This window comes from Haliotis asinina, chromosome 12 (assembly GCF_037392515.1).
Source record: "Haliotis asinina isolate JCU_RB_2024 chromosome 12, JCU_Hal_asi_v2, whole genome shotgun sequence".
Lineage (NCBI taxonomy): Eukaryota > Metazoa > Mollusca > Gastropoda > Lepetellida > Haliotidae > Haliotis > Haliotis asinina.
The window spans coordinates 19719895-19747698 of NC_090291.1; the positions used below are offsets into that span (position 1 = coordinate 19719895).

The window sequence follows — 27804 nt, forward strand, 5'->3', positions numbered from 1 at the left end:
CAGGACAACCATCCGTCCACAATTAGGACAACCATTCACAGTCAGGACAACCATCCACAATCAGGACAACCATCCACTTGGCATCCATCCACAATCAGGACATCCATTCACAGTCAGGACAACCATCCACAACCAGGACAACCATTCACAGTCAGGACAACTATCCACACTCCGGGCAACCATCCACAATCAGGACAATCATTCACAGTCAGGACAACTATCCACACTCCGGGCAACCATCCACAACCAGGACAACCATCTACAGTCCAGGAAACCATCCACAATCAGAACAACCATTCACAGTCAGGACAACTATCCACACTCCGGGCAACCATCCACAATCAGGACAACCATCCACAATCAGGACAACCATCCACAATCAGGACAATCATTCACAGTCAGGACAACCATCCACAATCAGGACAACCATTCACAATCAGGACAATCATTCACAGTCAGGACAACCATCCACAATCAGAACAACCATTCACAATCAGGACAATCATTCACAGTCAGGACAACCATCCACAATCAGGACAATCATTCACAGTCAGGACAACTATCCACACTCTGGGCAACCATCCACAATCAGGACAACCATCCACAATCAGGACAACCATCCACAATCAGGACAATCATTCACAGTCAGGAGAATCATCCACAATCGTGTAAACCATCCACAATCAGGACATCCATCCAACAATAACATGAAGATAAGACAATGCTTAGTCTTGTACAACCGTTTTTATAACAGCAGAAGGTCCCATCCTGGAGTGATATGATCAAGTCAGTGTCTGTCCTATAAGGAATTGCAGTCACTGAATGATGTCCATTTTATAAATGCACAAGTAATAAAAGATATTAGGTTTCCAGATTTACAGGATTAGGATGCACATATTTCACTGTAAGTTGTCATACAAATTGAAAACCAGCCTATTACATAAATTAACACTGAATGACGTATATACATGGTTTATTTCACTGATGGGTTTCTTAACACTTGAATATCAAGCTTTATTTCTGGAATATGTTTCAGTTGCCAGTACCCATGTACAAGACATGGAGACACTCAGTGTGTACCTCAACACCTTATTTCCCTTGCAATCTGTCACAATTAAATCCTGCATCTGATACAACATACAATAGTGAGCTGACCACAACAAGACATCATCAAGTTCATCAATCATGGACATTCTGTGATGCCCGTTAGGTTAACACTTTGTGAGGTGACAGACAGGGACAAATTGGATCGATTATTGAAACGAAAATATTTTGCCAAAAACATGTCTCTGTATGTCATTGACTGATAAATTTGCAAAGTGTCACAAGTTGAATGGTATTTTACCAGCCAAAGTCTGTTAACCTAAAATTTCAAGTTGAACTGGGGTGGAGAGTGGCCTAGAGATTAAAGCATTCCATATATCTTCACTGTTAGATTTTATGGAATATTGCAAATAACATCATTAAATCTCACTCACTCACTCACTCACTCACTCACTCACTCACTCACTCACTCACTCACTCACTCACTCACTCACTCACTCACTCACTCACTCAATTTTCAACTGAAGGAGACAATTTTATCAGTCTGTATGTCAAAAACAACCAGAAGAACTCAAGAAGAGTACAACATAAGCTGATCCTGACCAATATGTCAAAGTATGAATGTCAAACAGAGCATTTATATATCTTGATGATGTTTTTTTTCTGAGAAATGATGTATTCGCAAAATATATTTCAAATGTAGAGCCAGCAGTAAAAATGAGTTGCAATTTGAAAAATATAGACATTATTTCTTATATATTCAAATTTTCTAGAAATGAGTTAGCCACTACAAATATCCTCAGATATACAGTCATGCTCCATGGCTTCTTTTTTACAGTATGGTTGAAAATTGGCACGCAGACCACAGACCTTGGTCAAATGAAGGCAAACCAAACCAGACTGTCAATAATTGACATGAACATCCAAAGAAAACAAGTAACAATGTTCAGGTATATAGTACTACTGCATACCAGTGAACAGAACATGCATGCAATTTCAAACTAAAGTGTATTGTACAAACCATGATGAATAAAATTGGTGATAAAAAACCATACACCACTATAGTAACTCCCTTACTAATCTAAACATCTTGGGTTTCACCCAAGTGGGGGATCAAACCCGGGTCTTCAGAGTTACAAGTTAATGCTTTCACCACAAGGCCACCCCACAGACTGTTCAAATTCTGGATAGACAGGGAAATCTTTTTTCATATTTGAAGTTAGGCTGTAAAGAGAATGAGATATCAGTACATCAGCTATGTGGCGGCAGTCTGTAAATCACTGAGTCTGGACCAGACAAGCCAGTGATCAACATCGATCAAGCATCAATCTGCGCAACTGGGATATGATGACATGTGTGAACCAAGTCAGCAAGCCTGAACAACTGATCCCATTAGTCGCCTCGTACGACAAGCATGGGATACAGAACATGAATGTTAACTCACATCTTAATGGGTACAGCACGTTGGAGATAACAGGATTCAAAATAATGCCTTTGTCTCTGTATATTCATAGCCTTGGTTTCTGTAAACTACTGTTCAGACCAGTACTGACAATTAACTCACATCTTCACCTACATCCTCACCACAAACAATCCAGTCTCAGTGTGTGAGTGAGTATGGTTTTACATCACTGTTAACAACACTCCAGCAATATCATGGGGGGTACCAGAAATGGGCTTCACACATTGTACACGTCATGATTTGAACTCTGATTTTCAGCATGATGAGCAAACGCCTTAACCACTAGGCCCCCACTGTTTAGAATGCACACATCATACACAATAATCATCAACATTTCAAGTATCAGTTTACAAATAAATATTTTCTGATTGACAATGTTATTAATATTTTCTTCACGAATACTGACAACCTTCGTATTGAAAACATGACATGACTTGTGAGAACATTCTGGGGAGGAAGACGGAAATTCAGATTTCATAACCAACTGCAGTATGACTGACTGACCACTGGGAACATGTAGAATATATAAATTATATCAACTGAAGAAAACTTTATGTAGAAATATATCTTTTTCAATTTCTTCTTCTCAAATTCAAATGACACATTAAAGATTCTGCTGATGTCTTGTCTGACACAAAGAATTAGACAATAAGACAATATGAAATATACACATTTACCCTCTTTATTTACTCTGAGTGACACACAAATCATAAAAATATTTAAATATTTACAAAAAAGTTACAATTTTGTATGCAAAAACTCTTATAATTGTACAAGATCTGAACATTGTTTTCACTATCTCAAACAGAGATAAGACTACATCAATTTTATTTCTTGTTTTCACCGATCATATTTTTCAGGAATAAGTAAAACAATAAAAACATAATTTCCCTGCTCAAAAAAAAAGAATCCTCATGTTTTTATTGACAATTATGTAAACAAACAATAATTCTTTTTCACATTGTTTTTTGCCTCTTATACACTTCATAAATAACCAAAATTAAAATACTTTTAGTATTTAGAAGGAATATTACTCTGACTGGTGATTATTTCTTTTCTTCCCTCCTACCTTTAGGTTTTCTGACAAAAGTCTACAAAACAAGAAATAAAATTGATCTTGCCTAAATCTGCTGTGAAGAATTGCCTGGCAATAAATATAACCAACTTTGCCTTAGTGTTTACCTGTGATCACGCTCGCACATCTATGAAATCACGTAAACAGGAAGACGGATAAAAAAAATGCATCCAGTCTGTAATATTGAAAAAGCGCAAATTCTAGAATACATCTGATTACACACTTGGAAAACCAATATCAATGTTTCTGTATGCACTGAATGCATGTTTTATTTAGCATTACACATTTACAAAAGTACAGATACTAGTATTTTTCTTGTGTTTAGTCCGATTTGAAATTCAAATCCACACTCTCCAAGTAACCATACAAAGTCAGACGTCTAACGCCAATATTAAGCAACACTGGGCTCGGGGAATTCTTTAAGGGTGAACGTGTTTGCCTACTTGACTCCTGAGAGTTCCTAAGTCTTCCTGCCACACAACAAAGCACATGACACATGTGATCTCAAGTAAGTAAGTTTGTTCAAAATTGCCTCTGTTCACCCAGCAGAAAATGGGTACCCGGTGGGATAAATCATGTAATCACTAACCTTCTAGCACCGAAAAGGCAGCTCGGGTTAAATTGGGGTAATAATAATCAGATTATTTGGGCACTTCCAGCATGCATTGTGCATGGAATAATGCACATGATAAATGGACTATTATTATAATAAGCCACCACAGTTTCCATATGGGTTAGACGGCTGACCTTTGAGAATGTAGGTTTGAATCCTGAAGGAGACTCAACCCACAAAAGTACCAGAAATTGTACTTAACAAGGTGTAATCCCAAATATAACATCTGACCACTTTTTAACTGGCATTGTGTATTCATACCTTCACTGGAGTCAACTGAAATACATCCTACCCCTCGTCCACAATAAGAAATATTGCCTCTCAGACAGACATTGTTTCAAAAAACATGTTCCTAAAAATACAATATTTGACATCCTCATATACCTCCTCACTTCATGTATATCAAAGACTTTACGTAGTTTATTGGTTTTAGGTTTTAGTTCCTGACTTTTCCAACACCGATCCTTGTTACCAATACTTTGTTTGTCAACACAATCTCTGATGACACTATGCAATTAATCAAGTTTAGACCAGACAAATCAGTGACTTATACATAATAGTGATTTAAATAGCAAACATCCATGCCGAATGGGACACTGGTCACCGACCAGTCAATTCATTTCACCACCAAGTACATAGGACTGGCTAAAATGATCGATCATAAGAAACATCATTGATTGGAGAAATTATTGATCATTAACAATATGAAAATTGTTATCAATACCATACATGAACTTTAGTGAGAGAAATAAATGCACTTCTAGCATTTTATTCAAGGTATGCTTCTAAATCACGTTCAGTATGGTGTTTGTTATTGATCCATGAAAGAACCTCTCACCTCCCACCAGTGATGTGAAGAGTATTAATTTCCTTCAGACTATGTTAGCACTCTGCTCAAATTTACATCTACGATATTAATCGAAAATCGATTGATATTTAGCTAACAATTATTGATCTCAATGATCCATACCAACAATCAGTCCTAAAAGCATGCCAAGCATGGACTGACTACTGGGGACAACATCTGCCCAGTTGCATGTAACTATGGTAAGTCTGTTAATTAATGTGAGCTTGTTATTACTCAATTTTAGCAATATTTCAGCATCATATAGGCAGGGACACCAGAAATAGAGTTCACACATTGTAATCATGTGGAGAATTAAACTGGGGATTCGGTGTGATGAGCAAACATTTTAACCACTACACTACCCCACTGCCCATTTCAAGTAAATGCTTTTAAGTTATATCTCATACTGAAAACAGCACTGTAAAAATGACTGAAAACACCACCATGTCAACCTGCCTTCAGTCAAAGAAAACGGCATCAGTTTAAGCACATGACAGAAAAATGCATTCAAGCTAGAAATAAGCACTTAAATGCAAAGTAACTTTCTCAAACCTACAAACATCATCAGTCATTGTACAATTTCAAATCACCAAGCACTTTAACTGTCATATTTCAAGGTATGTGTATCATTCACAGGTATTGATATAAGGGCAACATTTTAAATTTCTCATCACTGAACTGACCACCTTTTGGCATTGTACACCCCACTCCGATTATTTTTTTTACCACCTCAAACTCAGGACCTGCTTAATCAACTGCCTCTTCCCTGTATCAGAGCTTGGATGGTGATTACAGGTATAAAAATAAGTGAAAATTTACAAGAAAACTAGGCACAAGTTTTAACATTTTTCTTTCTTCACATTTTATTTATTAATACACAGAGCTTGGATGACAGCTACAGGTAAAGAACAAGTGAAAATTTACAAGCAATCTGGGCACAAATTTTAACATTTTTCTTTCTTCACATTCTATTTATTAATACACAGTCATATATTCAAGAGTGAAGAACAAGCTCTCTGTATTGATGTTCTGCTGTGTTTTGTTTTTATTTTTGTGTTCTCTGTTGCCTGTAAATGCAGAGCAATGCATTATGGATTCAAAATAAACAAATTTAACAAACAATTTTGACACATATTTTTTTAATTTTCTGAGTACTAAAGAAAGCAGAATAGTCTTCTAAGACTGGTCATTTTCTTCTGTCCTGATATATATATTTCAATATTTCAAGAAGTTCTTATCTTTATTTTATTTTGTTTTTTATACAAACCAACCCACCGACCCAACTTCAGATCATGTCAGCTATGTGAAACATAAAAATACTGCCCTTAGGCAAGAAAAACACACTTCACTCATGTCTTCAAATACCTTCACAGCCAAGAAGGAACATTGTTCCAGCTTCAAACCCAGGAATTGGTTTTGTGGTTCCACATTGCAGCATCATTACCAAGTCCATATCCCCATTTCTGGGCACCATATTTGCTTCTTATATCACATCCAACATGGAGATATCACTCCATGGAGCTGCCGCAAAATAGCTCTCCTTTTCACCGTCATTCTCTCAATGAAAGAGTCCAGTCTTTCTTTAATCAAGCTTAACCACTAACGCATAATTTAAAACCTCCTCAATGTCTTCAAGCAGTTTGGTTAAACAGATGATACAGTGACAAATGAATGTCAGTCGGAGAATTTCATGAAAATTGTCGAGTAAAAGCCTTTTTAGTTTTACAAACAACTATATTGCTGCAGTTTTCTCCCGGTTAATAACTTAAACTAAGGTGTGGATAAATCAACCAATCCACAAAATTATAATTATCAACATAAAAACAAAACAAATCACAGACTCATCAACCATTAGGTCTCTGTTCCACGAGTGATTTGAACACTACGACTACCCTACATTCATCGTACATCATGTGAATTACGATAGTCGTAAATCTCAAATAACTTGGGAATCAGTTCCAGGGCACTTTGCAATATCAAAGGTCATACTCTTGTCATACTAGACAACTAGGCATCGTTCTTGTGATGACATCTGGTTGCCATGGCGATGATGGCACTATGACACAAGATCCCTATACTGTGTCCGTCGTTGAGCCTTGGCTCGAAGTCGGCTGCTGCGCCGACTTTGAGGTGATTTAGAATCCAAGAAGTTACAGCACTCCTCATCATCCTGGAGATCCATGGCATCTGTGCACAGGTAGTCCCACTTTGCTACTGTACCGTCCCACTGAAAGACAACAGGGATGAAGTTCACACACATGACATCTTCAGCTTGATGAGTGGACTAAACTAGACAGCCTTTTTTATCCCAATCAGTTCACAAATGTTTCACTTCTAATTGCAACAGTAACAATGACAATTATACAGACTCTCTTTGCTATACTGATTGATGCATGATCTCACTTATATAAACCAATAAATCTGTTGGCCACTAAACATCCGGGTTAGTACTGGTCTTCAGTAACCATGCTTGTCGTAAGAGGCGTCTAAAGGGGTCAGGTGGTCAGGCTCACTAACTCGGTTGACACACTGCATCATATCCCAGTTGCATAGATCAATGCTTGTGTTGTTCATCACTGAATAGTTTGGTCCAGGAAAACTATTTACCAACTGTCGCCATAAGCTAGGCAAAGCTAAGTGTGGCGTCAAACCAAACCAAAATCTGTAAAACCTGCCATTTTTTATAATGGCAAAGAAACACAGAAACAATCTACAATTACAACTCTCACTTCTGCCATACACCTAAGTGAATGGCTCTCTTCCTACAATGCTGTCTCTGATCAGTGTTCCTTGAAACTGAGAGAGAGAGACAAGGATGCAGATACAACTGATACTAACCGATGTGCTCATGATGCTGTTCTCATACGGATGCCAAGATACATCCCTCACACACGCTCTGTGACCCTCCAGCTTCCGAACGATCTTCCCCGTCAGGAGGTCATATACTGAAAACAGTCACATACATATTTTACTTATGTCTCATCAAGACACAAAACACCACTCACATACAGCAATACACAGGTTACAACATCAATACAGCTGTACACCTATGAGATGGTTTCCCATGAGTAAGTTCATACCTACAACACGAGAAAAAAGAACAGGTCCATTTCAATGGAAACTGTCAAATAGATTCCTAAACATAAACATGCAAACTAATTTCTACTACAATTCGAAACCTTTCTCAGGAAACATTTACCTTAAAGAGGTTCCTGGTTCATCAAGCTTGGCTATATCTTACAGAAAGACACAAATATTTACTCTTTCATCAGGCAAATGAAAGGTATGAGGCTATAATATATATCTATGCACATGTAAGAAGATGAAAAGTACAATGACAACAAAGATGAGGCTGAACAATGGAAGCCAGCAGTTAACTGACATTGACGTATGATTGCTGAAGGACAAAGGAAACAACTTACTGACAACATTCCCTGTGGCACATCCCGTGTAGACATACTGCTGGCCAGTTGTGAACTGAGGCGAGAAGTGACACCGGATCAGCGTATGAAGAACACCATGGCCCTTGTAGGTCATCAGTGAAGAATCCCCCACCAGTCGATGACGCTTGCCCACTGAAAATAACAATGGTGATTAAGATGAAGAATTGTGATGTTGATTATCAAGATCAAGATGATATCGATGAAAAGAGTAATAAAAGGTGACTGACTGACTGAATCTAGTTTTATGCCCTTTTCAACAATATTCCTGCAATTCTATGGCAGAGACACCAGAAATGTGCTTTACACATTACCCATGTGGGGAATCAAACCCAGGTCTTCAGTGTGACAAGCGAATACTCTAACCATTAAGTGATTCCCCAAATAAAAGGTCTTCCAATATTGCCGGACTCTTCGGGAAGTCTGTCATGACAACTCACACAAAATGACATTAGCCTTGTCAGAAGATTTTTGCAGTTAGCTCTTTTTGGGCAAAGTCAAGCAAATCAGTTTTTCTCTGGGCAACTGTTATAAATAGATTCCTTCACTGAACAGATATCACATGCTGAACAACCTGTGTGACTGACCAGGGTGAAGCCCAATAAACTCACTCACCTGGTCAATATGTCAAAACACGCAAACTACCATAAACCTGGACGAATAACTTCAGATACTCTCATTTGTCTTAATTCTTGCAAGCAACCTTCAATCAGTATGAATAACCTCTGATATTTAATCTACTTTAACCTGAAGTTAGTTGTGGGATAATGGATGTAGTCACAAGTCAAGGGGAGATAATTCTCAGCTATTTCAATTCAGATACACTCCAGAAATCCACAAAATCTCCTTGCACTTACTCTTCCAGGGAACTTGTTGCCATCGGTAATCCCATCGCTGGTTAGATACAGCTTTCTTGGTGGCCTGTACAACAAACAGGTGGCGTGATAAGGTGAAACATAGTTTCAAAAGTGCATTCCACTCTCATAGCACCATGCACATGTGTAATCCCTCGTATTAGATCAGACACTCCTAGAACTAGTCCCCAGAGAAACTGGATATACTTTTTGTTTCATATTAGTATGACAGGCTAAAATAACTGACAATTGGAAACCTCATTAATCAGAAAAATTATCATATCAACATATTATTGATATGAAAAATGTGTCATTGATAATATTGTACATTAACTATTGTGGCAGAAATTACACTCAAATTTCACACACAATATTCAAAAATCATATTCGGGAGGCTGTTTTGTTAAAAAACCATCGAAAAACATGTCAGCACTCACCAGTGATGTGAAATATATTCATTCCTTTCCAGCATTTCTTTTCTTGTATGCATTTTGGCTCAAAGTTGGGTCTTTAATATTTATCAATTATCCATCAATACTTAGTTAATGATTATTGATCTCTGTAATCCATATCGATGCATTTATTACCAAATACACCTGAAAAACAGATTACTGTAATACATGTTGTTTGAAAACCCTGAAGTATACCTGTACAGATATAAAAACTGTGCAGTCATAATCTTGGGAGACAATAATCCCTCTGCTATTAAACATACTGAAAACATGAACAGACACAAGTAGGTAGAAAGTCTTACTTCAATGCCATCTTTGTTTGAAAAGTGCCGCACATCCCAGAGCTTGATTGTCTGGTCCTTGGAGTTGGACAACAGGAAACGAGCATCTCTCTGCAACACAGTGCTGTTCTCATCACCATCAGGTGGGTGGGTGGGTGTGTGAGTGAGTGAGTGAGTGAGTGAGTGACTGAGTGAGTGAGTGAGTGAGTGAGTGAGTGAGTGAGTGAGTGAGTGAGTGAGTGAGTGAGTGAGTGAGTGAGTGAGCGAGCGAGTGAGTGAGTGAGCGAGCGGGCGGGCGAGCGGCCGAGCGGGCGGGCGGGCGGGCGGGTGGGTGAGTGAGTGAGTGGGTGAGTGTAGTTTTTGTTTCAGCAATATTCCAGCACTATCATAGCTGGGGCACCAGAAATGTGTTTCACAAATAGTACCCATGTGGGGAATCGAACCAGGTTTTCAGCATGTCAAGCCAACAATTTAACCACTATGCTACCCCACTGCCATATGAAAAATAAGGACCAAAGTACAGATCCTCCTCAATTTCATCATTAGTCCTTCAGTACACCAGGGTCATAAATAAATGTATAAAGGTCAAGGTCATGAGCAAGGCATGTGTTAAGATTGATTACTCTCTAGGTTCCAATGTTTGGACCCCCAAAGTTTGAACACTGTAATGCATATACCACAGGTGTCAACATTCTTTGCAAAGAATTCTAACTTTTCCAGGGATATCTGAATAAATGTAGTGTACAAAATGTACAACTGGAAAATTACTCTTGGAGCAGTCAAGTTAAAGTAACTGAATCCTGTGAGATATTTTTTAACACACCTGTGAGATACTTTCGAAACACACTTGTGAGATACTTTCAAAACACACCTGTGAGATACTCTTGAAACACACCTATGAGATAGTTTTGAAACACACCTGTGAGATACTTTCAAAACACACCTGTAGATACTCTTGAAACACACCTATGAGATATTTTTGAAACACAAATGTGAGATACTTTCGAAACACACCTGTGAGATACTCTTGAAACACACCTATGAGATATTTTTGAAACACACCTGTGAGATACTCTTGAAACACACCTATGAGATATTTTTGAAACACCCCTGTGAGATACTTTCGATGAACATACATGTTACAACTTGGCCATGATCATCCTTGGTTCCAAAATGGAAACTATAATGACAGATGATAATCAATATGTTCTCACATGCACTTTCATTCAGGGAGTTCAACAGACAAGGTGAACTACAAATCCAACTGAACACACAGGATTTGGCCAAGGGAGTAATTATGTTACTATCACTAGTCTGTACTGAGTGGCCATGCTTCTAGTTATGAGATTATCAGAAGCTACTTGGATCCTCCAGTGATATTCTTCAGTGACGTACTTTAGAATCAACGTATGTGATGCCATCATGATGTCCGGCCATCACACCTACAGGAAGTGGGTCTTCCTCTCGCAATGTCCGTCTGTCCCACACCTGCAGCAGCAACAGTTCCCATTTGAAAATATGCACTTTAACACATTTGTACACTATACAAAAAGGTTAACCATAAAATGCATAATTAAGATAACAAATAAGGGAATACATGAAAGTAGGTGTGTTCCTTTATTTCCAGAATTTCCCCCCACAAAAACTTGCAAAGAAACCTGGAAAAGAATAAAGTAACACTTCCACATTCATGTTTTCCCTTATTTGTTTCCATGAGTATGCTTATCCTATGTCAAGTTACATGCTTTCTCTTGTTCTTTGACCATGGAGTGGAACAACCTTGAACAAAGTTTTCAGGCTCTTTTAACACCTTTCCCCAACAGACCCAGGCTCTATCATGGGCAGTCAGTGGAGACTCTCATGTCAATCATGTATCTTGCTCAGGAAAACCATGTGATTTCCCACTTAGATCCTTGTTACAAATACTTTGTTTGTTTGTTTCCATGAGGATCTATATATCAAATAGCCACTGAAATACATGGCAAAGTAAATAAGGAGACTGGCCCCAAGAGCTGAAAATGAGGAAACAATGTAGTACTCAGTTAGCTCTTTCAGTTTTTCGTGTTTGCTGTGACATGTGAATCCCACGATGATGATGCTCATCATTTGTCACCATGATGATGATGATGATGATGATGATGATGATGATGATGAATCAATAATCAATGCAATCATAATCAGAGTTTTTGAGGGTTCAAATCATCACTTTATAACAAAGAGACTCAACTCTGTATAACAAATTCAGGAGCTTTGCCCATTGAGCCAGTCATGCTTATCTCATAAAGCAGAGTTGCTTCCTACTAATGATGAGGATTCATGTAGCACAGACTGTCTCCATTTACCCACCTTCACAAGACCATCGTCACCCCCACTGAAGAGGATCTGTGAACTGTCATCAGCAAATGACACAGCGTTGACGTCATCATCATGAGCACTTATCTGGAAAATAAACATAAACTGTAGACACCAATCACAATATGATAAAACAAAACTATACAAAAAGGACTACATAACCTAAGGGAGACAACACATTGTTGCAACAATTCACGGGTCTGCATATATATTGAGAGAAGAAATAAAAGAACACAGGGAAATTCAAGTGTTCCTTTAATATTTTCCACTTTCCATCACCAGCTTTGAATAGCGCTGTGGGAGGAAATCGGAGATTAAACAAAGGAACCCTGCCATGAAGTGGTGTTACCTTTGTTATTCCACTCAGTATATGAAAGCAGTTCATAACTAACAATAAACGAAAGGAGTCTCAATATTTCACAATCATCTTTAGCCTGATACAACTATATTGATAAATGACAGGTCAAACATCAATACTTAGCTTATCTGTTCGGCTAAACTATAAACAGAAACAACATAGTAAAGAGAAAAGATTTAATTGCCTGTTTGCTTTGGTCCCAAAAATAGAGCCTGCTTGAAGAGACACAAGGGTTTTAATTAGGGAAGCATTATTTTGGGGCCTTCAGATCACAAAGTACTGTAACTATGTGTCAGAGTCCACCCAGCTGTGAATGGGTGCATAGCTAGGATAAGAAAGCCACAATAAAATCATAGTGCCTAGAGGCAGCAAGAGTTGTATAATCTTAAGGGAGTTTGAGATTGATAATATGACATGCTGTTGAGGTTGACATCCAATGATTGAGGGGAAAAAGTACCAGCGCCTTGAACAAGCACTAGTTATGCATCTATGTGAGCTATATTAATGTCCTATAATAATATCATCTGTACATTATGTTTGACACAATCAAACAGCAATCACAATTCACATACCCTCAACGTCCGCTGGTTCCTCTCTCGGTCATACACGTACAAGTGACGATCATTGGCGCTGAAACAAAATAAACAACACAGACGTCCTGTTATTAAAGAGTGTGCCAAAATAAAAAAAATATGAAACACATTTTTAACTAAAGGATATGAAACATTCAGATATTAAGATATATCACTGAATTATCCCCCCTTAACACAAGATACAAGCTCAGTTGACTAAAATGTCTTATGTTTGTAAGTGGTATTCAGAGTTCAATACAAAAGTCCAAATGAAATTTGTAGAATATCAAACACATTCAACATTTTGATTGAAACAGAGATGAAATCCTACCCTCCTAATATCTCCCTGTTGTCCGATGAGAAGGTCAAGGAAAATATACAGAAACTCTGGTCGCCCGGCAACAGAGGCAATGCCTCATGAATATCATGATCACCATATATGTTGCATAGATGAACTGAAACAAAACATTTACTGAGTACATAAATAAATCAACAAATGATACACTATAGGCGGAAAATCATCAACAATAAATTTTATACAGGGGAGATAACTGTGAAAATATTCAGAGTTTTTCAGAAACAATATTGCTACTCTAAAGTACCGATAAGTCTTATACATACTTCCCATCAAAAGTTTAGACTCACTTTAAGCACGCTCTGTATGTTATATGATGATCCAAGGGAGACAACTCCACAAATAGTTTTCTGAAACTCCACATTATATGATGCTCCTACATCTATACAGCTGCCTCTATGGTGTTATACACTCAAAGTACATCCCCTAAGGGATTCATCAAACTTAGGAAAAATAGGTTAATGTACCACGATTTATACATTTACAGAACAACACATATCATCACATGTGACATCAAATTCCATCTTAGAAAATTAAACACATCTACGTAAATTCAATTCAAATAATTTCTAATTCACATTCCGTTCATTTATTTTTAAAACTATTCTGTGCATTTGTCAAGGACTATATAACTAGTACATCAATCCTTGCAATGACCCATAGATATTTCACATTTCTAACAAAAGCATACGGGATTTCTTCCAACGTTAGAAAGGTTTCAGTGATGACTTCTGACCCAGATCCGTCAATATTCATGAGCTAGAAAGTGATGTCTAGGTAGAATTGCCATGCATCAGGGATTATGTCATTAAGTTATACACTCATGTATACAGTACATGTAGACAAATGTAGACATAAATGGGAAAGTATTTAAGTGAACAAAGTCTTAATGTTATCATGGTTATATAACAAATAACAGTGTCGTGAGGGGTAGCTTCATCGCTGGTCAGGTAGTTCAGCGAGTTGCCTGTCTGTCTGGTATTGTGTATGTTAATTATAAACCCCCGGAATGGTATATTGTTGTTGGGAGGAGAGTGCTGCTCTAGATGAAGTACTCACTACAGTCAGACCAGCTGGAGTAGATGACGTAGTTCCCATCAGGACTGCAACACAAAACATGCTTCACATCTACATGCTGTCTTACAAAGTCTTATACTCGAATAGCAGGAACTCAAAAATATGCATCGATTCTCACTGGCAATCACATGAAACATATTAAAAAACAGTAAATATTCAGCATTCTAGATCATGGATCCTACCCACCCACCTGAGTACAGTGTCCACCCTTACCCATCTCAAGACAATGTCCACCCTACCCACCTCAATACAGTATCCACCCTACCCACCTGAGTACAGTGTCCACCCTACCCCACCTCAGTACAGTGTCCACCCTACCCCACCTCAGTACAGTCCACCCTACCCCACCTGAGTACAGTGTCCACCCTACCCTCCTCAGTACAGTGTCCACCCTACCCCACCTGAGTACAGTGTCAACCCTACCCTCCTCAGTACAGAGTCCACCCTACCCCACCTGAGTACAGTGTCCATCCTACCCACCTCTGTACAGTGTCCACCCTACCCCACCTCAGTACAGTGACCACCCTACCCACCTCAGTACAGTGTCCACCCTAACCCACCTCAGTACAGTGTCCACCCTACCCACCTGAAAGCAGTGTCCAGCACACTCCAGCCTACATCCCGTGCACGGATCGTCTTGAACAGTTTAAAATCATCGTTGGTGGTGTCATAGATTCGTACATGTTGATCTGCATGTAAACATAACAGACATTATTGTTACAAGTCCAGTAACCACTAAATGCAACTACATTAAATATCTTCACTGATATAATATTATTATAGCAATAACTTGTGCTTTGAATTATTAACCGTTCCTGTGAATATGTATTTCAAAATGATTGCCCTGAACAGATTTTCACAATATGTGTGAATCACTTCAGGGGTTTCAGTAAAGGTCAACAATTGTATTCATAATAACGTAAACGCGGGATCTCAGAAAAATATCCAGTACAACAATTTATGTTCTGTGACAATATCAACTTAGGCAGTAAAACTGTTATGAAGCAGATGCTGCAACAAACATCTTACAACATGAAATGTCTGTCCTTTGTTATGGCTTACATTTGACCCACAACAAAACCAACATGTGAAAACAGGAATAATTTCAAAGAAGAGAGATTTATGGATGTCAACGCCTTTACTATGAGGAACATAACATTTCAGAGTATACCTTTCTTTCATCAGGTGAATAAATGGCACGAGGCAGAGAGCATATAAAAAAGATCACACATCAATGCCAGTTAACTGTTGACTTCCATTGTTAAGCCTGCATCTTTGTTGTCTTACTACTTTTGTCTTAAATGTACATAAATATGCTGTCTGCCTCAATGCATTCATTCATGTGATGAAGGACTAAGGATATACTCAAAAACATTGTGTTCATGCAATTAAGAAGTTCACATCCATAAAAACTCTTCATGTGCATCACTTCTAAATACCATTCAAAGATCATATATACTTTTTCATTTTCACAAGGGATGCAATATTAAAATGCCTTAAATATATGAAAACATCCAAATTATTGATTACGTAATACACAAAACTAGAGTTTACCCATTTTGCAATGTGGCAAGATTATTAAGGTTGGAAAACTTGATTCAATGATCCAAAACAAAAATTCACATCAACAGAAATGTTTGTCTTCTCTTTTCACCTAAAATAATCACATATCCTGATGGTGATGAATAAGGCTGATTAAAATCATAATGAAAACTTATACTCACCCTGAGCAGCAGACAAAAATATGTTTCCTTCCTTGGAGAAGGTGCCACAGAAAGCCTTGTGGTGATAGGAAGCCAACTTGGTGAAGTTATTGGGGAGAAACCTGAAATCGCCACCACATGTTACTTCTCCTCATATTCCTCAACCATACTTCAACATTATCTGATCAAAGGTCCTGATGGTGATGAATAAGGCTGATTAAAATCATAATGAAAACTTATACAGGGATGAAAATAACCCATTGCCTGACATCTTAGTCCAGTGATTAGTTCTGTCGGGCAAGCCTATTTTTATGTCATGCAGTACCAGTGTCCAGTTGACTTTCCAAAGTAAATTATGTTGTTTATTTAAAACATCAACAAGAAAATAGGCCAGTATAGTGGAAAAATTATCAGGTTGAGTGATTTTACATGTGACAATGTACAGTAACAATTTTGAAGTTATTTCCATCCATGTTATATTTAGTTCTTTTAGCCTTTTTCTACATTTCAGATCAAAGCTATGTCTGTAATATCAATAATCAATCGATATTTAGCTACTGTTTAAACATGAAAACACTCCAGGCAGTATAAACTACTCAGGACAGGATAACACAGAGATCATGGTCATATATTTCTGATTTGAGACATCAGTCATATTTACAGCACCTTTAAGAATGTTAATGAGAGCTAAGAGCTATAAAAATATTTAACTTTTTGACTCGCCGTGGAAAATACTGTAGTGTAACATTTTTTCCAACAATATTACAATAGTGTAATACCACTGCTAGACATATGACATCATAATGGTTTACAGTGTCACAATGGTAATAGACCTTGCTTGACTCGCGGAAAGTTGTGGGCCATCACATTGTAGGCAGTTTCTATCAATTTCAAGAGTTATAAAGGGAATACTCGCTTCCGTGAAATACCATTTTTATCAAACTCGTGAAAGAATAAGGATCAAACTCACTTTCACTCATTTGATACCAAATCATTAACTCGTTAAACAAAATTGGTACTACACAGCAGGTTGTTAAGTATTCATAATGACACAGTCACGTTTCATTAGTCCGACATTGTCCGTGGAACAGCAATTTTCAGAATAATGAGGATGTCGGCCTACAAAAATGAGACTCAGTTACGTTTATTCAATTTGTTACCAACAAAAACAGCGGATAAAGCCAATTGTCAGAAAAATGGAGGTCGAATTAACGAGACTCGACTGTATGTCTATCATGATTGATAATGACCTGAGTACAGTTCAATGTGGCAATGTTGGACAAGTCCACTTATGAACAGGGCGATTCAGCTGGGTATTTCATGAATATGCACAAAACATCAAAACAAATGATGGCAAAATCTGCTTCTATTCCCCCCAAACAGATTTTCATACCCTGTTTTCTGTTTCTGTGATTGTTCAGCATGTGCCTTTGTTCACATCAGCTGAACAACTCACTACTCACTCAAGCACAGCTTCATTAAAGTTTTGATGTCATCACACTATGAGCCCCTGATACAATCTTACAAAAATCTTACAAAAAGATACAATGTCTACTTGGGAAATAAACAATGATTTTTTTTCTTCATATTTCTTGTTAAATGAATGCTAAATATAATATCCATATATGAAATAGACTGTGATTTTGTTTCTCAAAACAATCAATTTATGGACATTCCATGGATGAATGGACTGATATTTTAAAAGACATAATTCAGCTGTGCTAAAGTCAAACAGGTTAAAAGGACAGATGGAAAAATGCATAAATTTCCATGATCATCAATTAGAAGGGAGAGAATATCATGTCCCTGCTTGGTTGTACTCGATTTGAAGATACTTTCCACACAACTTATTTCAGTAATATACAACTCAAGAGAACATAATAACAGACATAATGTTGCCCTTTCATGTGCCGTCACTACAAACCTTTTTAACATGTTTCTGTATTTCATAATTTAACATTCAATAATGATTTTCCAAACATCGAAACAAAATCTACTTTATGGAACTATTTTTTATCCCCATCCTTTAACTTCTTGTAAAGCAGCCTTTAACATACCACAGATTCACAACACTTGAAGCATTATCTGTAAATGATTGTTGGCATGGAGACAGATAATCTTATATTTCTGGTATCTCTCTTGATACAAAGTATACACTACCTGTTGTTGATGACACAACAATCTCCATGTGTAAACTTCTGTTGTCTGTTCATCCCAATCTCACGCTGAAACACATATGACGACATCAAAGAAGAACATGATGAAAAATAGTTGACAGTAAATTTAAGATTGTTCCATGTTCATGAAGCTAGTCTTTCTTACCATATTTTATGCAATTAGGGAAAGAGCAATATTAATTATTTTGTGCAATAAAATGTGACTGTTTAGACTTCATTTTTACCCAGATGGATCATCCAACTATATAAACTACTCATTAAATCAGTATGGTCTCAATGTATGACTGAGGGAGTGAAAACAGGTGCCTTACATCCTGTCACAACCCACCTGTTTGAGAAGGTGTGTTACAGTTGTATTGTAAGGGGATAGTCTCTTCATCATTCGGCCAGACTGACGCATCACGATACTCTGAATGTCGTTGGTCTTTAAAACAGAGAACAAACGTTTACTAGGTGATATAACTTGTCCACAAGTGTCTGCTGACACAAACAAGTTAGTGAGTGAGTGAGTTTAGTTTTATGCTGTTTTAGCAATATTCCAGCAAGGTAGGGGGCATCAGAAATGGGCTTCACACACTGAACCCATGTGGGGAGTCAAACCCAGGTCTTTGGCATGACAAGCAAACACTTTAACCCCGAGGCTAACCCACAACCCCAAGAAGCTAAACTGTATCTATGTTAAATTTAAAGATGTTAATGTGTGTGGTATTTGTTGAATGTTTGTAATATATACATTGGTGACATTATATAGCCATCTTCACCATGACAAATGCATGTCATTGTATCCCAGCTGCTTAGATCAATGCTCATGCTGTTGATCACAGGGATGTCTGGTCCAATCATGTTATTTACGGAACATCACCACATAACTAAAATACTGCCAAGTGTGGCATAAAACAACCAAGCAACTAAATCTAGGTCAATGTATGGCCTCACTATTACCAGACAGTGTCAGGCCAGCTGCATAATACCACTGATAGAGATTCATCACATTCTACAGTTTGATAAGATAAATACACTTACTTCTATACTGGTAGTGTCTGGGTTGGGGTCTTCTGCAAAGAAAATCACAACACTGTCTAGCTGTCTCAGAACAGATAAGGAATTACATAAAACAGGTTACTACAAACACTGACATCTACAAAATGTATGAGATAGTAAGTATAAACATGTTCATAGAGCTATAAAAATAGGGAATGAAAAAAACAAAACAGAGTGGCCAAAAAACATTGTTTTCCATTAAAATGTATCACTTAATGTTGTACTTTTATGCTAAACAAGAAACTTAACAAAGTCAGTAATAAGTGAGAAGATAACGAAACTCTGACTTTTACTCAAAATAAAAATCTCAAATCATTCTGAAAATAAGTTACATGTCAAAGTGTTTGTTCAACCTGAATAAAACATGGCAAGAGCCCTTCCATGTGTTCAACTTTGTATCCTAAACATATATTAAGCTACATAAAAGCAAATTTCAATCAACATCTTCATTGACCAAAAACCAAGCTAAGCAATTTGCATACTGATAGGGTAATGGGGGCTGTATTTCTATTTCAAGCAAACTGGGTAAAATGTCACTATTGACAATGATGTTGCCAGTTGAATTACCCTTGTCAGTAGGAATGCATCAAAGACTGCCTGTTCATCACAGAAAAGTGTGACTTAATGTGAAAAATATACCGGGTAATATTTGTGAGAACGTATGGAAGCTGTTCAAAAACAAAACTATTTGGAAATTCTGATAATTTTTCTTGATCAACGTTCTTGAGTCCAGTGTTCAGAGGTCATAAGATTGAGCACATAACACATGCATCCTTATGTGGTTTTGGAGGTGGGATAGAAATATTCAAGTTATATGTTTCAAACGTTTCAAGAGGCTCAATGCATCTATTCAGCTCACACTACATCTATTCAGCATTAAAGGCACTATATCGCAGCATGCTTCTCTAAAAATCCATAATGCATGTCTCTAAATAATACAAACTATCAACTGTTATCAATTTATACACTTAAGGTTCATTAATACAGGGCAGTCATGAAGAAAATCTGAATGAACATTAACAATCCAAAACATTAACAATCCAAGAAACTGTACGTCACAAATGACAAGTGTTCCAAGGTCAAGGTTGGCAGGGCAGTCAGTATCTTGTTTGGCCACCATTAGCATCAATGGCCGCTTGGCACTGGCATCCCATAGACAGGACCAGATTCTGGATGAAGTGCCTGGGAATGAATTGGTACTCTTCCCTCAAGGCCACAAACAGAGCAGGTAACGTCTGTGGCTGAGGGTCACGCTGTCGCACACAACGATCCAATTCGTCCCACAAATTTTCAATAGGGTTAAGATCAGGTGATTGTGAGGGCCAATCAAGAACCTGAATGTTGTTCTGGCCAAGGAAATTCCTGGTTATTTTTGCTGTATGCGGCCGAGCATTGTCATGCTGAAAAATGATATTCTAGTGGTTCATGAAAGGAAGGACATGAGGCCTGATGATTTCATCATGATAACGTCAGGTCCTCACAAAGGCCTTCTGGAACAAATACCAGCCTCACGTAAGCGGTTCCTCACAGTCTGATCAGAAATTGTTCTGAGTCCTGGCACTTCCGATGTTCCAGTGTTGTGGAGGATGCTGTGGTGAACCTGTTCCGCACATGTCAAAGTCGAATAAACCTCTGATGAGTGGGGTGGTCACAGGGTGTTGCCTCTTGTTGCTGGTAGCAATGCCAAAGTCTTGCTATGGTACACTGTGACATATTTAGTTGCCTTGCAATCGCAGACTGAGACACCCCAGCCTCCAAATGACCAATCACATTGTTGCGCTGAGCCCCAGTAAGTCTAGGCATCATTTTAACACCAAATTTAAGACTGTCAATTGTTGCATGAGCATTGAAACCCCCCTGACATTTATTGGAAATGATGCATGGAATGTGCATGCAAAAGGAAATGCATGAACTTCTTCCCGTTCACAATTTATTGCATTTATTGAGGAAAACAGATTTTGGTGCATTTTGAGGGATTGTCCTCAATGATTCAAACTTGGAAATGTTTGCAGACAGTGTTCACCATAGATATATACTGATTACATTGACACCAATGATTCAAATTTGAAAACTTACATGGAAAAATACTACCTGTGCATTTCTTTTTTTGCATAGTTAAAAGACTTTTATTGCATCATTGTTAAAGTGATAGCAAATGACCCTGTGTATATACTATAGTCCAAAATATGGTCAAAAATGTGTGACATTGTGACTTTAAATATTTTTGTACAAAAATGAAAATTATCTACAAGACATCATTGATTTTGTCTACACACCATCAGGAGGTCTGGATGAGTCCATGTACTCGAGGTCGGAGGACGAATCGTCATCTGAGGTAGCCCCATCGGAAGTCAGGATGCGGATCTGGCCACTGTCATGGAAACAAGACTGATTGATATACATGAGCCCTGAAACACATCCAACACAACTCTCAAGTCAGTCTCCATGCTCACATTACACTGGTTCTGACTTTGTCCTAAAATCATCAGTTCACCAGAGGTACAGATAAGCTGCAAATCTGTATAAATCACACAAATATTCATGTGAAAACTCCTTTCCTATTAAGTCTTATGCATTCATGTATGGTTGAATACATACTTGAATAAATACTCAATACATTTGGTCTTACACACACACAAAAATAGAAAAAATAAGTGAGGTATAAGTGAGGTCCTATTTCAGAACATAAACTTGGCAACTTGCATTCTTTCTAACAGTTTCTCATATAACAGATCAAACATAAATGACAAACACATAAGCCAACATTTAAATGTTATTATATTTGTACAATTAAGGGAAAATGGCAAATATTCAACTATGTCTGAGTGAGGAGGGTACAATTTATTTGGTTTCTCGAAGGAAAATTTTAAGGACAGTGACAGGATACTCAATACAGATGAACACAAGCAATACATAACTCAGTGACCCAGAAAGTTATCTGTAGCTCTGGTCAACAATGATGTCATGTCATTCATTTATATTAGTTATTTTAATATTTTGATATAAGAAATACCATTCATGTCTAGATTAAATATTCTTTAGAAAATTAGGGGTAGTCTAGTGATTAAAGCATTAAGACTTCCTTAAGTGGGTATCGGTACAGCATGTGAAATCCACTTCTGGTGTCCCCACCAGGATACGTGTTGTCTAGGTTATGAGAACTAAGTAGAACTGACCTGTACAGTTAGGGAACCAGTAAGGAAGGATAACAATATATGGATAAACTTCTTCATTACCGTGACATCGACATTTTGTCAATGAAGGTTCTAACATTGTTATGAAGCATGTTTCCTCCATTTGAACTGTTTATTTCATTCACGTGAGAGACTGACAATAATTCTGGGGAACGTGAACCAAGGTCTACATTATGACAAGGGGACAATTTAAACCACTAAACTACCCCACACTAACAAGTTAAGGTACAACTTCCTCATGATAACTCAACATATATCTAGTAAAAAAGATACATCCAAAGACATGCCTATATTCAAAACATAAACTATCACTAAATATAACCAAAAGGATGAGGAAGTTTTGTGTGAGATTTTAACATAAGATATAAACATAACCACAAAAAACAAGTAATTACATTTATTATGACACAATACCATAAGAATACATTCCTACATATATAACACACAGACCATAAACAAGTCTAGAGAGGCTCTAACCAATGATTGACAGTATTAGCGATGGTTAAGGGCTGTGTTCCAGAAAGCTACTGTGGCATGACGTCAGCCATAACAAAAGTGTGGGTGTAACCAACAATTCAGCTCTTAAATAGCTCCGTATATGGAATGGAACGCAGGTTCAAGGACACGAGAGCACACAATCAGCCAGACCCTCAATTCACAAATACTCTGCCCAACTAAACAAATAATAGTGAAATCCTGGTTATGCATCACAGACTTACAATGCACTTACCTGAACACACCAGTACAACTGTATTGGTTAAATTCAACTAGTTAGTAGCATGTAATGATTATACACTTTAATTATATGCAAATATATGCAATTTATGTTGACATCACTTATTTGAAAATAGAATGTGCTGCAAAATGTGAAGCAGAAAACTTGAGAACATACAAAATACATTCAAATTAAGCAGTAAAATGTGAAGCACAAATTTGAGAACATACAAAATACATTCAAATTAAGTAGGAAAATGTGAAGCAAAATGTGAAGCACAAATTTGAAAACATGCATATATATTCATATACATATAAGCCTTGCAAACTGGGGCATGTAATACCAATACCTACAAGTTGTGATAATTCATGCACTTGTAAATAGTTGGATACTGGTTTTCAAACTCTGCTGTAAAATTCCCAACTTTACTGCAAATATCAGCATCTCTGTACTGTTTAACGATGCACTCAGCTATATGGCGGCGGTCTGCATAAATAATCTATGCACCTGGACCAGACAGTCCAGTGATCAACATCATGAACATCGATCTGCACAGTTGGGATACGATGACATGTGTCAACCATCTCAGGGAGCCTGACCAGCTGACCCATTAGTCGCCTCTTGTGACAAGCATGGGTTACTGAAGACCAGTTCTAACATGGATCTTCACTGGTAGGTTCACGTCTATAAATGTCAATGAAAGTTAATGAATGTAAATATAAATGATTGTCAAACCATATGGAATAGTTACTTGGGACTACTTCTACCCTGAAATCACTACAAGTGTGTATGGAGCATGATGACATAGGGTCAGCTGGTAGACACTCATGAACATTTAAAATTAATAAAAAAAGTTTATATCAATCTAACTGATCTAATTTGTTTTCTTACAGGTGAAATCTTAGCATAAATTGTGTGAATCAGGGGTGGAAATAAAATTAAAATTGCTAATGTCTACCGGTGCCATGGCACATGTTATTTTGCCACTATACGGGCTGATTTTCTTTTAAGTAATCAACATAGCGGCAATTAAAATTGGAAAGTCAGCTGAACACTAGTAGAGTGAGATATACGAATTTGCTTGCACGACAGAAAAAATTATTGGACTGGGACATTGGGCAACAGGATATTTCCAGCCCTGGTCATCAAAATATAATTTAGATCAGTAAATTGATGCCTTTTTTCTAAGACGAGGATACAGGCTGTCTGTAAATTGAAATTATAAGTGATTCTATGTATTTCTGTAGGGCTGCAAAATATTTTGACTAGGAAGTCCATAAATTGCTTACTTAATACTTATCAAATAATTATAAATATTATAGAGGGGCGGTGGGTAGCCTAGCGGTTTAAACGTTTGCTCATCACATCCAATACCTGGGTTCAGTCCCACACATATCTTTTACAATACCATTAAGAACTGTTCAAGTTGTGTCTTGAAAATCTTCAAAACACAATAAATCTGTACAAATCAGGACAGATCTTATACCATAGATTCTGGAAGGTACTCTTGCATCATATGGGGACTTGACCTTATTCATAGGGGGACCCAGAGGCGGGGTGCAGGGATGCCCTTTTGTCTTGAAAGTTTATGTAATAGCCATTGAACACAGGTGAAAATGAAGTGTGCGCTCCCTCTTTCTTAAGAGTATGCAACTCCCTTTTCTCAAAAGGCTCAGCCTACTGGACTCTACATGATGGCAGAACTTGTGAAATTAATTAAGACATGAGATGTTATTTGGATGAAATCATTGTGGATGTGGAGGTATTTGTGAACTGCAGAATGTGAACTTCATCTCTATCACTGGGGGTTAAGCAAGTTCAATACTGTAACTGCTCCCAAGCAACAGCTTTTGTCATGTAATGAATGTTGCCGCTAGTATTGTTGCCAAGCAACCCCTGTTGTGATATACACAAGAACCATGCAAGAACTACTGCCTGATATTGAGCATGACTGCTGTTGTCGCATGCTGACCATCTACTTAAACATACACTGAGCCATCAGATGAAAAGTAGAACTAATAAAACAGGTGACTAATGGCTACCCTATCCTGTATGAATTATTAGGGGTGGGCGATAATACTGGGTAACCCATATATTACACTTTGAACTTCACAATATATCATATTTCTGTAGGCTTTTCACAAACCGGCTCATCCAAAACTGTCAAGGACTTCCATAACCATGATTGGTAATTCCTGATAATGTATTTCCTTCAAATTTCTATACATTATTAGTTTCAAGAATGGCAGATGCCACTGCAAGCGCTTTTTCTAGAGTTCCAAATTTTAGAGCGAAGATTTCAATTCAGAACACATAACGTTATTAAACAGCTACACTAACATTTTGTCTGTGAAATATGTAAATCTTAAAACAAATAAGATCTGACCTTATTATGAAGTCCTGTCATGCTATCATAAAAACTTGGGTGCAGAAACATGTAGGATAAGCAAGAAGCATTTTCAAAATAACCACACACAATCATGCCTGAGTTCATCTCCTACATATCAAAACTCAAACATATTTGCACATGTCAACAGATCATTCACATTTTACTTTATACAAACATATAGGGTTTATATAGCTGGAATATTGCTGACTGCGGCATTAAGCACAAACCATCTAATTCATAAATCCAAAATGTGTTAGAATTGGAATTAATTACAGTTAATATGCATAGGTCGATTGACACCTGACAATCAAAAACTTCCCAAAATAGCAAAAACTTCCCAAAATACAAAAATATTTTCCCTATTGATAACATTATATACAACAAATAGCTTTGCAGAAATATCATGCAATGATGACAGGTCCACTGATAAGAGGCTGCAATGTTATTATTGAAAGCACAATCAAAATACATGGTTAAAATAGGACTTCCTTTGAATTTAATTAAAACAAAAGAATTTGAAATAATCTCAGTAACAAAATAACATATCAGTCAGTCAACCCACAAGAAGAACTGTTGAGAATTATGGATAAAATTATCTCTGTAATAGCATCTATATTTGATTTCCACTCTCATTTAAACAACACATGCAAGCACTGAATACATATTGTCTACTCTCTAAGGAACATCTTCCAACGTTTTGTCAATATTTACAATCTCTAAGCATTCCAAACAGCCAATCAGGAATTATGCCTAGTCATTCTCAAGTCCTATAAGTCTAGATATAAAGCCTTGTGACTTGATTAAAGGGCATTGCTCATCGCTGCTAGCCTTATGCAGCCAATATTGGCTTAAATGTGCCTACTCTTCAACAGTCAGTAATGCATCCTCTGTTGGCACTGCTGTCATGCATGTTCATCATCCTTGTGCAGTTCATCAATTTTATGAGACATGTGTTGTGCAATTTGCTTACATATCTATATAGGTCACTAGGCAAAACTAATCCTGCTTGTGAAACTGGGATATAAAAGTTGCAGAATCACCCTACGGATGTTGAGCTAAATATGTCTAATTCTGAGCTGTATATTGACATACATATCAATAATAACAATGCATTACAGTTGTTGAAACACTTGTCCCATAGCTGTAAAATAATGCAAGTGAAAATCATGACATAACCACTTTGCTTACTCACGAATGGAGGTCAATGTGACATGATATGTTATCACGAAACAAGTGTTGAGCTGTGGCAACTTGGCAGGTGAAAGGTTAAACTAACATTCGTGCAAAATAACACATAAAACCAACCACGGTCCAATAAACATATCCCGTCCCCAGAGAATACACCCTAGCAAGTGCTCGCCCCCTCCAGAGGATGAAGATTTTCCTACCTGCGGATGAGGTGGGCAAGGATCGCACGGAGATCCGTGTCCCCCTCGTCACCCCCGTCCGAATCGCCTGTCCCCTGAGCTACTCGGGAACCGCTGCTGCTCATTCTCCTCGAGTTGCTGGACCCCATGAAGTGTTCATTGGGAAGTTTCTTCCGTTCCGAAATGACTAATGAAAATTTCTCTCAGCGAGTGTCAAATTCTGCACGAAAAAACCTGGGCCCAGTTATCGACAGATTCCAAAGCGAATAGTTTTCGAAACATCGGAAAACAATTGCAATGTCGATATCGTCCTTGTATGCATATAGTGATTATCGTCTCCACTCAGGGTGTAAATGATGTCGAAGTGATGAGCGAGGTTTGTTTACGTAAATAAGAGAACTTACAATAAGGGGAAGATAACTTTTATTGAAGTGAC

General features: G+C 37.5%; 1 protein-coding gene across 1 annotated transcript; it reads right to left on the reverse strand.

Moving 5' to 3' along the window:
• Positions 1–956: 956 nt before the first annotated feature.
• On the reverse strand, positions 957–27804 carry LOC137258757 (DDB1- and CUL4-associated factor 11-like). Its single transcript, XM_067796446.1, has 17 exons — positions 27390–27804; positions 21980–22074; positions 19686–19717; positions 18991–19086; positions 18646–18710; positions 16507–16607; positions 15369–15471; positions 14765–14808; positions 13682–13805; positions 13351–13408; positions 12415–12507; positions 11464–11556; positions 10090–10179; positions 9339–9402; positions 8464–8616; positions 7880–7986; positions 957–7268 (listed from the first exon to the last, which is right to left on the reverse strand). Exons 1-17 carry the CDS (start codon positions 27515–27517, stop codon positions 7098–7100), a joined length of 1617 nt encoding a protein of 538 aa, XP_067652547.1. The 5' UTR covers positions 27518–27804; the 3' UTR covers positions 957–7097.